Source organism: Paroedura picta, chromosome 16 (assembly GCF_049243985.1).
Source record: "Paroedura picta isolate Pp20150507F chromosome 16, Ppicta_v3.0, whole genome shotgun sequence".
Classification (NCBI taxonomy): Eukaryota; Metazoa; Chordata; class Lepidosauria; order Squamata; family Gekkonidae; genus Paroedura; species Paroedura picta.
In genome coordinates this window covers 18,504,508-18,519,064 of record NC_135384.1, presented here as the reverse complement: position 1 = coordinate 18,519,064, position 14,557 = coordinate 18,504,508, and the positions used below count along the sequence as shown (strand labels likewise).

General features: G+C 43.2%; 1 protein-coding gene across 1 annotated transcript in view; it reads right to left on the bottom strand.

Annotated features, from left to right (window-relative positions):
• Nucleotides 1-1,275: 1,275 nt before the first annotated feature.
• Nucleotides 1,276-14,557, bottom strand: part of LASP1 (LIM and SH3 protein 1) — a 104,510-nt gene continuing 91,228 nt past the window's right edge. Inside the window, exons 5-7 of the mRNA XM_077315935.1 lie at nt 10,693-10,864; nt 10,374-10,471; nt 1,276-4,830 (exon numbers count right to left, since the gene is read on the bottom strand). Of these exons, the coding sequence (XP_077172050.1) occupies nt 4,657-4,830; nt 10,374-10,471; nt 10,693-10,864 (444 nt within the window). The 3' untranslated portion in view covers nt 1,276-4,656. The remainder of the gene's footprint in view (nt 4,831-10,373; nt 10,472-10,692; nt 10,865-14,557) is intronic.

The window sequence follows — 14,557 nt, the reverse complement described above, 5'->3', positions numbered from 1 at the left end:
GATGGCCAGATACGGCTAGAATTTGAGTTCACCTGTCTTCGTGTCTTGGGAGAGTAGAGTGATTTCAGATGCCAAATGACAATACCATGTGAATAACAGTAGCTTGTATCCGAAGGCTTTCTTAGCAGTGACTTAAAAAAAGCTCCTGCCCTGTCACCAATTTTGTTATCTTTAAGGTACTACTAGATTCTTGCTCTTTTCTAGTGCTAAGGGTAGCCAAGTTTATAATCTATTCATGATTCATGAAGTACCTAGCCTAGAATAAAAGCTACTAGTCTCTAATCTTTCATTTAACTATAGAATTTTTTGTATAATCTTTAAAGGCCTTAAACAAAGGGTCTAACAAAAGGAACTCTAGCTCAACTTGGCATGAGTACAATGTTCCAGATAAAAATGAACTGGCAACATCTTATATGGCATTGCTGTTACTGAGGCACAGAACTACCAAATGCAAACTATTAGTTCAGATGGGGAGGGGGTGTTGACTACCTTTAATCTAGCTGAATGTGTCCCCCCCTCCTCACCTTGTGCTTTGCATTTTGGTCTCCATCCATGAGCCAAGCAGCTTTATTGCTTCAGTTCTGGCAGGCGAGAGTCTTCCTCAGTGCTTCGTTGTTCTTTGGTATCCTTGGAGCTTCCAAGCACATCAGCTATAGAGCTGCAACTCCTAACCCCCATCTGGGTCTCATCTTTTGGATAAAGTGACACACCTCTTTTTCTCAGTCCCACCTAAAAAAGCTCCTCCTGTTTCACTAGCAGACACCTTGGCAAATAAATCTTCACCTTTCAGCCTCAGCATAGGTCTCCTTCTGCCTTTTCAACAGGTGGCACCTGGGTACCTCCTATTACAATTAATCTTCAGGAGATCAAGATCAGTTCCCCTGGAGAAAATGGCTCATTTGGAGGGTAGACTCTATGGCATTATATGTTGCTGAGATCCCTCCCCTAACTCCCCCCTTTCCAGACTCCCCCCTCCCAAAAAAAAATTCCAGGTATTCCCAACTCAGAGCTGGCAACCCTACTGGAAAATCAGAAACTGCCCTGTTACGGGCAGGACCACACATCTGAGGTTTCAAGAGCAGACTGAAGCTCTCTCAATTCACAGAAGCTTCCCAAGGATCAATCCCGAACTATGCAAGCAAAACCAGGGTTAAACGATCAAAGTCTCTATACCAGATGGCACTGAGAGACTGGCCTCTCCTTAGAATGTAATGAATTAGAAATTTCTAGCAGAGAGAAAAATAAACGTCAATGAAGACAAAATCAGTCAACAGGTAAAAATTATACTTTTATTTTCAAATTGGTGCAAATCAGAAGAGAGCTGGAATTATGACTGATTCTACAGTGCCACTGAAAAAGGCCCAGGTGACGTTTGGAGAGGGCATGCAAGCCCATAAAGGAGAAAACATACAGACAACATATGGAAACCCAAAATATACGCAAACCATTTTTAAAAAAATCATTCTAATAGACACTGAAATATAGCTTGGAAAGCTAAGATGTACAGACTTTATGTAAATAAAAATGGCTACACATATGCGATTTAGCTGTTTTGTTGGGCTTTTAAAAACATTTTATTTATTTAAATACAGGTTTAGGTACTTTTTAGCTATTGGGAAAAATAAAAACTCAAAAGTGCATAAGTCAAAGAAGGCAGAAAAATAAATCAAGCAGTGAGAATCTTTCTTCCAAACCAGGAGTCAAAAAAGCTAGGAAAGAGTTTAAAAAGGTGGATTTTGTAATTTTATTTGGTCCTCTAAAAATATTCACATTATGACATTTTGCAGCTTCCCCATGAAAAAACCTGTCCTCAAGGATTGTCTATACATGATTTTGCCTCATCCTAATCAGCTACAAAGGAAACACCCACTGCTAAACTTGTGCTTCTGCCTTAGCACCAAGGATGTGACTCCCCCCCCTCCTCCCCATCTGACTCACTCTTGTTGGCACCTTGAGAAAGCTCACCTCCAAGGTTAGAAGGTCCCCAGACACCTGCAGATAAATAAAAGAACAGAAAAGCCACTGCTGCTTGTTTCTCTGCACTGAATTCCAAACACGTATTTCCCTTTGGAGGACCTTTGAACATGTTTATCACTAGTGCAAAGTGTAAAGGGAGAAGGGGGCAAATAGGGGAACAACTATTCCAAAAACGTTTGTGCTTCCACAACCATTATGATCACTATTGGTCACTATTTGGTCACCATTTATGCCAACTGAGATCTGCAAATTATGCAGGGGTACATGGGGAGCTTGAAAATTCAGTAGCTGCAGGGATCCAGACAAAGGTTTGAAACCTTCCTGTCAGGTGACGTTAGAAGGCAACATGCCAGTATTCCACCCTACTGAGTACAAAGGGATGCAGGACAACTTTGGAAGGAACAAGAAGGAAAGCATCTTGTTGCTTTTAACTCAAGGGAGGGGCCCAACAAGCGAGGGAGAATGCTCTGCTTTAATTGTTTACTCCTCTTACAAAGAGACAAAAGGGGATGCTTTTACTATCACCAATATTTATTTTCTTTGCCCAAGGTCCGCAGAAAAAGTAGGGGATTTGTGAGGACATTAATCCTTGATATGCCTCTGGGCACAGAAAGGGGAAGGAGGAAAAGTAGACACAGTGGAATGGCAGAGAGTCTGTGCAGCTGACGCAAGTTTCAGAGTTTGGTCCTTGTGTGTGCTAGCTTCTGTAGAGGTATTGGATTGAACACCCAAAAACTGGAGGAAACTCAGTGGGCCCAAGCATCTCTCCTTGGACATGCCTTTGAAAAGCAATCTTAAGAAGCAGAAGATTTAAGAAGCTCACTTCTAGAGACTAACATGGTCACAAGAGGCAGCCCCTAACTTGACTAGGATCTCCCACAGGTCATATGGGCAGTGATTTGCAGGCATTGCTTGCCAATAAAGAAGAGGTGCTGGCTCCACAATCCTATGGAAGTAGCTCAGTTGTTAGGTCCATGAATTACAGGAGCCACCTCCGGAGGACTGTGGTTCTGCAGAGAAGCAGGCTGCATGCTACTTTTTCCAGCAGAATTTGCCCATGTTTGCCAAAACAGTTATCACAAGCAAAGACTGGAGACTTTCAAGGTTCTAGCAATTTTGGGCTATAGAAGCACCTTACTGCAGTCCCCTTTCCTGCCTGCATCCTCCCATGTGCACATACCACCCTGGCCTCATCCAGTTCCCCCCATTCTAACATGAGCACAAGTTGCTTTTGGTCCATTATACTACCCAAAGCACCCACCAGCTAGGTACTAAAGAGAGGGTGAGAGGTATATGTCTAGTGCAAGGTACAAGTGTTTCCCCTGACCCTTTGATCCAAAATACCAGGCTGTCTGGAGGGCAGCTGAGAATAGAGAGAGGGCTGTAAACATAGTCTGGCTCAGAAAAGGTACAAGAGAGCAAGATACTGTCATCTACTGGATTGCCTCTTAGGAAGGAGCTCCATTGACCCATGGTGGATGCCCACTAGCATCATTGACAGAAGAAGAAGGATAATTGGTTCCAAAGACAGCATTGCCAAGAAAGAGCTGCTACAGGGAAGCACCTGCCTGTCTTTGCAATATTAGGTGCCAACAAAATTCAGGTCATATGAAAGAGGCAGGGTGGGGAAGTATATATGCGATACACACAATCACCAGAGGCTTTAAGAGAGGTGGCTGTATGCATCATTAGCTAGGTGATTCTTGCATAGGCTGGCTCAAAAGTCATTCTAAAGCTATTTGGGGAGAGGGGGCAGCAGGAATAGCCAAAGCATTTGGAATATTGCTGTCCCTCCCTCATGCTTGCTCCAGCCTAGAGGTAGAACATTAGATGGAGCTGTGCAGATGGGTCCCCCCTCAGCAAGAAGCCCAGGACCCTTTCCAGTCTAAACTGCTTGGCCACCAGAACCCCAGTGAGCACAACTCTCTCCCAACCTCGCCAAAGGAAACACCCATTCTTACTTAGTCCTAGCAGCCAGGAGCCAATGCTTGGCTGCATTTCTACAAGTCCTTCCCTTCTCCAAAAACCTCTCCCCACCATTCTTTGCATTCATCATTCAAAATTGGCCTTCATCTTCCTTGTTTTATATGAGCAAGCAAGAGACGATAATTTCACCCACAGCTTTCAAATGAAGAATGTATTCTCTTTGATTTCTGTGAAGCTGATATTTAAAACGTTACAGAAAGACAGACAGGGGATGGAGAGAATTGGTCAGAGGTCCCCCCCCCAGATTATTCAAGGCCCCACAGCCCTAAAAAACAAATATGGCACCAGGTTCGTTCGTGTTAGGCCTCCCTTGTTCCCACTACCATGCAGAGGTTTGGTTAAATCAAGCTCATTTAATTCAGAATCCAAATAACTTCCCAAAATGGCAGGTACCTGGGGAGGGAGGAGAGCACAGTGCCAAGTTCCAGGAAAGCAGAGGGAGAAGATGGAAGGACAGCTTGTCTTTTCCAAAAAGGTCTTACATGGGTAGTTTAAAAGAGAAAGAGACCCCAATGTCAAATGCCTCCAAAACAAGGCCATGTTGGCAGAAGAATTAAAAAATGGCCACGCCAGAGGCTCAGAACAAAGTAACCAATGCGTGACAAGAGACAGCAGAGAAGGGATAATGGGACGAGAAGCACACGATGAGAGCCCTTCCCTCTGCTTGCTCCCAGGGCGGCACTCGAGCAAGGCTCATATAGCCTCCACATAGTTGGCTGGAAGCATGCCCGTGTCGCCGGTCCGCTCAACGGTGCCGTACATCCAGCCGTCATCAATCTGCTGCACGTTGATGATTGTATCACCGTCCTGGAAGGAGACCTCATCCTCATCAGCTGCACTGTAATCATAGACCGCACGGAATCGCTTCTGAAGTTTGAAGGTAGAGAGCAAGGGGAGAAGGGACAGATCAGCACTCAGGGATTCCCACCAGGTCACACAAAAAGAAATGCAACAGACAAAATGGGACTGTTTGCAGTTATGAAGAAGAAGAAGAAGAAGAAGGAGTTGTTTCTTATATGCCGCTTTTCCCTACCCGAAGGAGGCTCAAAGCGGCTTACAGTCGCCTTCCCATTCCTCTCCCCACAACAGACACCCTGTGGGGTGGGTGAGGCTGAGAGAGCGCTGATATCACTGCCCGGTCAGAACAGTTTTATCAGTGCTGTGGGGAGCCCATGGTCACCCAGCTGGTTGCATGTGGGGGAGCGCAGAATCGAACCTGGCATGCCAGATTAGAAGTCCACACTCCTAACCACTACACCAAACTGGCTTATGATACTAAACAGAGAAGTAAACTTGTCCCTTAGGCTTACAACAGTCACAATATCAAAATTTTTACAAAACACGTCTTTCCAATGAATGTTAACAAATAAAGCTATACAAATTGAGAAACTTTTCTCATTTCTTGTCTTTTATTTTATTGTAAAGGTTCCAACCAAAACGGTCTCCAGATTTGTCCTGTTTTCAAAATGTTCCTCAGTGGTTGTCCTGAATCAATATTAATATACAATACATCAGAGGTCTCCAACCCCCGGTCCACGGCCCAGTACCGGGCCCTTAAGGCCATGGTACCGGGCCGCCAGCGGCCGTGTCTGCCTTCCCCTCCCCCCGCAGCAAGAGGGGGGGGAAGAGGCAGGCGCGGCCGCTGGCACGCCAGCGACGCAAACGTGCACGTGCAGAGCTGCCGCGCATGTGTGTTTGCGCCCCCTGCTGGCGAAAACGTGCACGTGTGGCTGTTCTGCGCATGCGCGTTAGCGCCACCAAGTGGCGAAAACGCACATGCGCGGCAACTGCGCATGCACGTTTACGTGCAGCTGCTGTGGCTGGGCCGCCGGCTCTCTCCCACCCTCGGAGGTAGTCCCCGAATACAAGAAGGTTGGGGACCGCTGCCATACATCATTAACTAATTATAAAACAATTAACTACTAACTTATACCTTACCTCTCGCCATTTGATCAGTATAAGTAATTCTAAAAAGGAATGTAAAACACCTGAATACCGAAAAATTGTCTAAGTATCAAACTACATTGTTCTGAAACCTTACCTAAATTGGAAAAAAGGTTTTTTAATATAAAATTTTTAATTTTCATTTTGTATAAGATAGAAAAAATATGATGACAATAATAAACTAGTCACATTGTACATTATTAAAATGTAATAGTAGAACAAATCACCTTATACAGGGTACACTAGTACCCATACAACTTGCTATATTGAAACTAATAATTATTGAATAAACAAAATAATATACAGTATATATTATGCCCTACCCCTGCATTATACTATCTTGTTTGATTTATCTTTCTAAATAACTCAGATAAGGGCTCCATTGTTCTTGAAAGACATTTGTTTTTCCCTTGACCATCAATGTTAATTTAGCCATCTTGGCAAGATCAGCCAATTAGTCCAGCCAGTATTCTATTGAGGGTAATTCTTGCAATTTCCGTTTTCTGGCAAATACTAGTCTTGCTGCTGTTGTCACATAGAAGAAGAGGCTTCTGGTTTCAGCTGGAAGGCACTGCGGTAGCACACCTAATAACATACATTCAGGTTTTAAAGGAAATTTTTGGGACCACATTTTCTCCAGAATATTATGAACTTTAGCCCAAAATTTATAAATTTTTTCACATCTCCACCACATATGAAAAAAACAACCTACTTTATCTGCACATTTCCAACATTTATTATTTATTATTATTTATTTATTATTGCAGCCTTTTGAAATTTTTGCAATCACTTTTGGTGTCATATACCACCTGTAGAACATTTTATACCAACAGAATTTTACTATTAGTAAACTTAGGAATTCTAGACTATACATATTCCCAGTGTTCTAATGTAACATTTGTCTCAATATTTTGCATCCATTTGGGTTTCCAAGGGTTTTACCAGTTCTACCTCTGTTTCATACTTTAATAATAATTTATATGGTTGCCCCTGTAAGTGCAATTTCCCTTGGATCAACAGATTTTCAAATTCTGGTATAGACGCCCCTAGATTTAGGTGATCATGATATTCTGCTTTGAATCTAGATAAAAGTTGATTGTACTCTAACCATTGAATTTTAACTCCTTTTTGTAACACTTGCAGTTCTTTAAGCTTGCCAGATTTAGATAGAAGGTATTGAAGACAGGTCAATCTCTTCTGTTGGGCTTTACTGGTGAAATTGGTACTTTCAATACTGATGGTGCCGGTGGTATTCTTTCTTTATACTTTGCCCAAACATTCATTATTCCTGTGATCCAAGAATTTGAAATTGTCTTATATTTTTGTCTTCCTGATGGCCACAGTCTTTCATAAAAACTGCTGCCTAGTGTTTCTTTTTAAAAAGCTAATTCTCTTGTCTGTGGCTCCCATACCCAATCTACAATAAAAGTGAGTGCTGCTGCATGGAGATATAGCTTTCAGTTTGGGACACCTTGTCCTCCTCTCTTCTTCTCATCTTGAAGTAGGCTAACAGCAATCCTTGATCTTTTTCTACTCCAAATAAATTTGTTAATCCCCAATTGGCATTTCTAATACCAAGTTGAATAACAATGGAGATAAAGGACATCCCTTTGTTTATTTTGAATGATTGCTTTGTAAGCATTCCATTTACTAATATTCTTGCTTCTTGATCTCAATATATTCGCTTGATGAGCTCCAAAAATATGGTACCACAATATATAATTTTTAGTTTCAAATAGAAAGTCCCAACAAACATCATCAAAGGCCTTCTCTGCATCCAGGAATATGAACGCAGCTTACAGCTCCTTTCTGCGCACAAAATTTGCGGCATTCAAGACAAACCGTAAGTTGTTCCTCATTTTTATAATGTCCATTATCTGGTGAGGCTCAGGTTGCACTTGTTCAATCCTGAAGAATTGGAGTTCTTCTGCTGAGTGTCCAGATTCAACTGTTAAAATGCTGTAATAATGTATGTGGTTTTGCTTATACTCTGATGCTGGTCAATGACCATAAATAAATACAACATGGCTGACAATGGGCATAATTCAGTCCGCAGTTTCTTATGCGGGACATGTGTTCTTGGATCCCAACCTTCAAAGGGTGGCAACTAATCTTGATGTAGATCATCTAATACAGTAAATTATGTTCTTACTTAAAAATTTATGAAGCTGTTAACTTTAAAGTGAATGAATTTACTGAATTTACTGAACCATTACCAGGTTCATTTATAGGTAGCATATTATTACAAACGGCTCATGAACTACACCTGAAATTGCCTTTTGGTAAGTTGCTTAAAGTGGGAGGTACATGCTGATGTTTTTTGCTGACAAGTTCACCTACATGGTTGCTATATCTCCAAGCTGACTTAAATCTTTGCTATATATCACTAAGTAAACTGTAAAGGCAAAAATCAGAGCTGAAACCCAAGAAAGAAAAACTTTACTCCAATACCGGGAACAGGAATCTTTAATCAAACTTACATGTTCATTTGATTATTCACATTACACTCAGGATATTAAGAAAATAACTTTCAAACATCGAGATTAGTTGCTGCCCTTTGAAGGTTAAGATCCAAGAACACATGTCCCATGTAAGAAACGGCGTACTGGACATGCCCATTATTTATTTGTCTGTCTGTCTGTCTGTCTATTTAATTTACTTAGATTTTTATCAGCCATTTAGTTGAATCTGGACACTCAGCAGAAGAACTCCAATTCTTCAGGATTGAACAAGTGTAACCTGAACATCACCAGATAACAGACATTAACAAAATATTAAGGAGGAAGGGATGCTTCTACATTTATTCTTTGGACTCTCTGAGCCCATGGGGCTTGAATACATCTTTATAGAGCTTTTGTGTTTTCTTTAAAACTGTACCTTTAAGATAAGCATTTTGTAAAACACCTGTTGGCTGGGGGATTGCTTTAATAATGGCATTACTATCACTGCATTTGGGAACTGCCTGCTGACAAGCATCTCCATACAATAGGGAGCCAAAGGCCATATTATATGCTAAGAAATCTTTTTTCCAATTAAGGTAAGGTTTCAGAACAATGTGGTTTGATACTTAGACAATTTTTCTGTTTTGAAATATGTAAAAACGTATTGTATGCTGCCGCCCTTTCAGGTGTTTTACATTCCTTTTCGGAATTACTTATACTGATCCAATGGTGAGAAGTAAAGTATAGGTTGGTATTTAATTGTTTTATAATTTGTTAATGATGTATGGTATATCAATATTGATTCAGGACAACCACTGAGGAATATGTTGAAAACAGGACAAATCTAGAGACCATTTTGGTTGGAACTTTTACAATAAAATAAAAGACAAGAAATGAGAGAAATTTCTGTATTTGTATAGCTTTATTTGTTAACATTCATTGGAAAGACATTTTTGTAAAAAATACTGATATTGTGACTTTATTGTAAGCCTAAGGGACAGGTTTACTTCCCTGTTAAAAAAGAAATGCAGACAAATTCTGGTCACCCAGTTCTGCTAAAAGCAGCTGTCCCACAAGTTGGGCTGGTTCCAGAAATAGCAGTTTGTACACTGAGGTAGTTAGGAATTGGAGGAAAGGGCCATGATCTGCAAGTGACCAAAATATCCAGGAGACATGGAAGGAACCTCCTGCCTCTGCCCTGAATTGTGCTGGAGGCACTGGCTCAGCCAAAAAGGACATCTAGTTCTACTGTACTGGAGAATTTACTTCATACATAAACAAAAGAACAGCATATTTGAATGGTCTCTGGGCAATGGCAGCCAATACAAGGCATGATGAATGGGACTGGTAACCAGTAACACTCCCCACCACTTGAGTGACTACCCTATACATGTTTGCTTCACATAATGTGGTGCCAAAGACAGACAGAAAGCCATTAAGTCCAAAGATAATTTGGTGCTATACTACCATAATGGCACAATGTGACCTGGGACCTATGGGTTGATGTGGGGGCAGACATTGGCCAGGGAACAGGACTGGGCTGGGGACTTTATTATCACAGCCAATGGGACCAAGGCCAGCACTGAAGGCAGGGATGGCCTTAGATCATGGCCCAGATATCAGTACAATCATGGACTCTATAGGGAGCTAAGAGAAGGATGACATTATCTTTCAGCCTCTGTATTCTTGGGGGATTTTGCCCCCCACTCCCAGATTTTAAATGCAAAGCACCATACACTATACATCATCTGCATATATATTCCTGGAGTAAGTTGGTTTATTTTGAAGGACTTTTCCTTTCCTCCATAAGCTTAGAAAATTCTTAATGAATTTCATTCCCTGTGTTGGAATGAAAATCTGAGCATTCTGTGTGCTCTTGTGAAAATCCACTAGCACCATGGACATCTCCATGCAGGCAAGGAGCTACTTGAAATAGGCAAGACGTCATTAAAACTGTCCACCTCCCTGGCCACAAAAAGGGGTCACTGGCCATTGGTTCCCTGATTCCCTCTGAATTGTACTCACTCCTCCTCCGGATGGGGCATTGCGCTGTACGGGTGCTGCTGGCTCCTTGTAGCCATAGGACTGAGAGGCTGCCTGTTGTGGCAGCTGGTGGTGGTACACTGGGAGAGACAAGAGAACAGTCAGCTAGCTCTGGGTTGATGAAAGGATTGCAGTGTTTTGAATGCCCTGAAGCCCAGAACAGAATTCCAGCTTTCACTTGAGTCAAAACTCCTGCTGGATTTCTGCTCTGGATTGCCTTGACCATACAACTGTTACAGCCATTCGAAAAAGAACTTTCACAGGCAACAGAGTCAGTTCTTGGGGGGGGGGATGCATTTACCAGGAGTACTGGGTTGGATGTGGTGGGGCTGCTGGTGGGGAGGTGGCTGCTGCTGCTGTTCCACTGGCCTCCTGTAGTTGGCACTCTCCTGGGAGTTGCGACGCTCCAGTTCCCCTGACTCCCCACCAGGTGTACCCATCCGGCTCTTTTCAAATTCTTCATGGTACTTTATCTGCAGAGAAAGGACAGGAGATAACATTGGAACAACAGGGAATGACATCAGAACTGAGAATTGGTCTTCAAATAACCATGCTTTGAGTATGGTCAGCAAGAAAGGATTTGACCCACTCCAGCACACAATCCTTGATGCCTACTTCTGCCTCCAAGAACCTCAATAAGATGGCATAGTCAACTGTATCAAAGGGAGTCAATGGACCCAGTAGGAGCAACAAAGAGGCCAGGCCTTTGTCTATATTCAGATGGAGGTCTTCAACCAAAGCCAGCAAGGCCAACTCCATCCCATAACCCAGCCTGAAATCAGATTAAAAACCACAGTAGATGAGTTACCCAAGACTACCTAGAGCTTGTCTGCTGCTACTCTCTCAATTACTTTGCCCAAGAAGGGAAGATTACAGAGCAATAATTGGCTACATTATTTTCTACCCTCACCCTGCTCCAGATGAAATCCAGTGGTTGAGATCATTCTGCTGATAGCCATTAGAAGCTGCACTGACCAAATAACAATCCAAAGGGTGAGAGTCTGCGCTCTATTAACCTGAACACTGGCTCGCTCCTTCTAAAACAAAACTTTGAGCTCACCTGAAGGTTTCTTCTCTTCAGTGGTTTCTTCTCTTCAGGTGGTTAGGTCATGCCTATGCTTGCTCAGGTAGGTAGGGCAGTTCATATGCAAATTCTTTGCAGCCTGCCTTCTGGTGACCAGAATCTGATCTTCCAGTACTGCCGAAGCCCTGCTGCACTCCCGTTTGATGTCAGGCTCTTGCGGAACTGCAGTCATAGAATCACAGAGTTGGAAGGGACCTCCAGTCATGGTATGCCTGCCCCTGTTATATCTGATGGTTGCTGTTGGGCTTTCTGTCTTGAATTTCTTTCTTTTGGTAGTTGTCTAATCAGCCTCCCATGGGTGGGAAGTGGATGACTTCGCCTCATTGAAGAGAAAAAACCTTCAGGTGAGTCCAATGTTTTGTTCTCCTTTAGTGGGGCTGAAGTCATCCAGGCAGTTAGCTATAACCAAGATGGGACAAGGTGGGACAAGGATGTATAACCAAGATGGGACAAGGTGGGACAAGAATGTCAATCCCTCAGTATCACGCTACTTGGTAGAGGAATCACTGGCTGCTGCTTCTGCGTCTGTCTGGTTGATGCAGTAGTGCTTGACAAAGGTCAAGAAGGAAGATCCACCCGCACATGCTGTGATCTTTCCTGGGGAAATACTTTCTTCTGCTTCTCCTCCATAAGGAAGACCCTTGCTGACTGCGTGCATATCCTGGCCCCGAGATGGATGATGTCTGAAACAGGTAACAGGTGACTCTTGTCCTCGTTGATGAGGAAACCATGTTCCTGAAGGCATGCCTAAGGTATGCTTGTGATGTCCCTCACAGTGGCCTCATTTTGGGCTCTCAATAACAAGTCATCTAACTACGAGCAGATGTGTGAACGAAGCCACCATTCACCTTGGTAAACACTCAAGTGTCTGAAAACAGGCTGAATGGTAAGGCTGTGCACTGGAAGTGTCAACCTTGATGATAGAAGTGAAGGAACCTTCTGGAATCTTTGTGAGTGGATATGTGTAGGTATGCTTCCAGGAGATCCAGTGGTCTCTTCATATCTGAGGTCTGCAACACCTGAAGGATGTGTCGAAGTGATTTCATCCCGAACCTTGATGAAGGTTAAAGTAAACTCCTGTTCCAGGAGAACCACCTTGATGGCTACAATACTGAACAGGTGCTGAATGGCCCTGGGCAAACAGTAGTAGTTGATGGGGAGATCTGGGTACCAGAGAGGGAACAAACAATGTAGAAACTGTGCTTTTTGAAGTGTGATCCACCTTCCAATGTTTGTGCCAGATATTGCAGCAGATGGTAATACTAGCCACTTGCACCCATGCACAAAATTCAATTATGTCTTGGTAGGTATCTACTGCGAAATGCACCTCCTGCTTGATCTTGAGCAATGACTGCTGCATGGTTGTAGATTCAAACTCATGGGAATGGAGCATGTAATCTCTCCAGATGACAATGGCCTTATTGAAATTTGATGACAATGCTGCTCAGGCCCTGATGGCCATGGACACTGCCTTATAGGTCTTCTTGAGGGCGTACTCTTTTCTTTTGTACACGGAGTCCTTGGTGATTATGCCCCTGGAATAAAGGGCTACCACTGATGCATAGACAAGTGGCACTTTCATGGCCTCCATGGCCTCATCCATTAAGTATATACAGCTTCCTGGCCCTGGGCATGAGTGAGCTACTGCTACCTAAAATTGCCCATTCTGCCTTCACTATGTCATCAAAATTGTCTGGACAATGGTGGGCTGTCTGCACGAGCACCAGCTTTTTGAACCCTTTAACATCTAAGTTAGCAGAGGACGCGGATGCTTGTTTCTCCTGCATCTCCATTTTATACCTCAGTGAAAATATTACTTTTGGCAACAGTCACTGCAGATGTTCTGCCAGGAAAACTCTAGTGGAGGTGTCCATGGTGGTAGTGTTATGTGGGCTGCCACTTCTCCACTGCAGACTGACACAACCACCCCAACCCTCCCTGACACTCCTGCGCAGACCATGGCACAAGAGAGAGAAAGCCTTGCAAAGCATATTGGGAGAGCAACTAAAATCCACCTCTTGCTCTCAAGCAGGACTTGGAGCTAGGATTCCCCAGCACACTTGCTTGCAAACAAAAGTGGAGTTTGTCAGCACACCTGGCAGGAATAGAGGAAAAGGAGCCCTACCCATAACAAACCTCCACCAAGCCAAGCACATTGGCTTGTAAATGGAGCTGGCCACCTTCTTTCGACACCAAATCTAATCCAAGATTTGGTCTTTGTCCTTTCCCTTATCACTATCCCCAGGCACAAGTAGTCATCCAGCATTTGCCAGAATGGGGCCATCAGCCCTTCTAGATAAGAAACATTTCTTCATATTCCCAGCAGCTAGTTTCTTTGTCTCAGCAGCCCATTTCTTTGTTGGGACCCGGCCACGATCAAGCTCTTTGTCCCCTGGGCAAGGTAGGATCAGCCCCTTATAACCTCAGGTCACAAATTTCCTTTAAGTACTAGGCTCCCACAAAAACAAAGTGCAGTCAGTTTCCAGGCTATAGAAACGCTGTCTAATGCTCATCTTGGTCCCTCGTTCATCGCCCCAAATCACTTACCCGGACCTCCAGAACTCTGTTCCACCCAGAGAATAGGTAAATATCACCCTCAATCAACCCATAGTATAGGATATTTTTCCATCCCATGAAGCCTTTTCCTTGTGTGCTAGTGGATAAGAACGCATATTTCTATACTAGAGGGCACATGTGTCGTCTTTTATCTAATTAGTGTGCGTTAATAAAATCCTTTCATATTTAAATCTGGAATTTTAAAATCCTTCCATATTTAAATCCTGCCTGGCTGACAATTTCATTTATCAAACGGTAGATGAACCCACAAGAGGTTCAGCCATACTGGACTTAATACTGACCAACAGGCAAGAGTTGGTGGTTGAGGTGAAGGAGGTGGGGACCCTAGGGGGAAGTGACCATGTCCCCATAGAATTCCTTTTGAGATGGGGAGTCAAGGAAGCTTGTAGCCAGACGCGGACGTTGGAATTTCGTAGGGCAAACTTTAATAAACTCAGAGACATGATGAGTGTCATACCATGGACAAGAATGCTGGAAGGGAAGGGAGCATGTGAAGGGTGGGCGC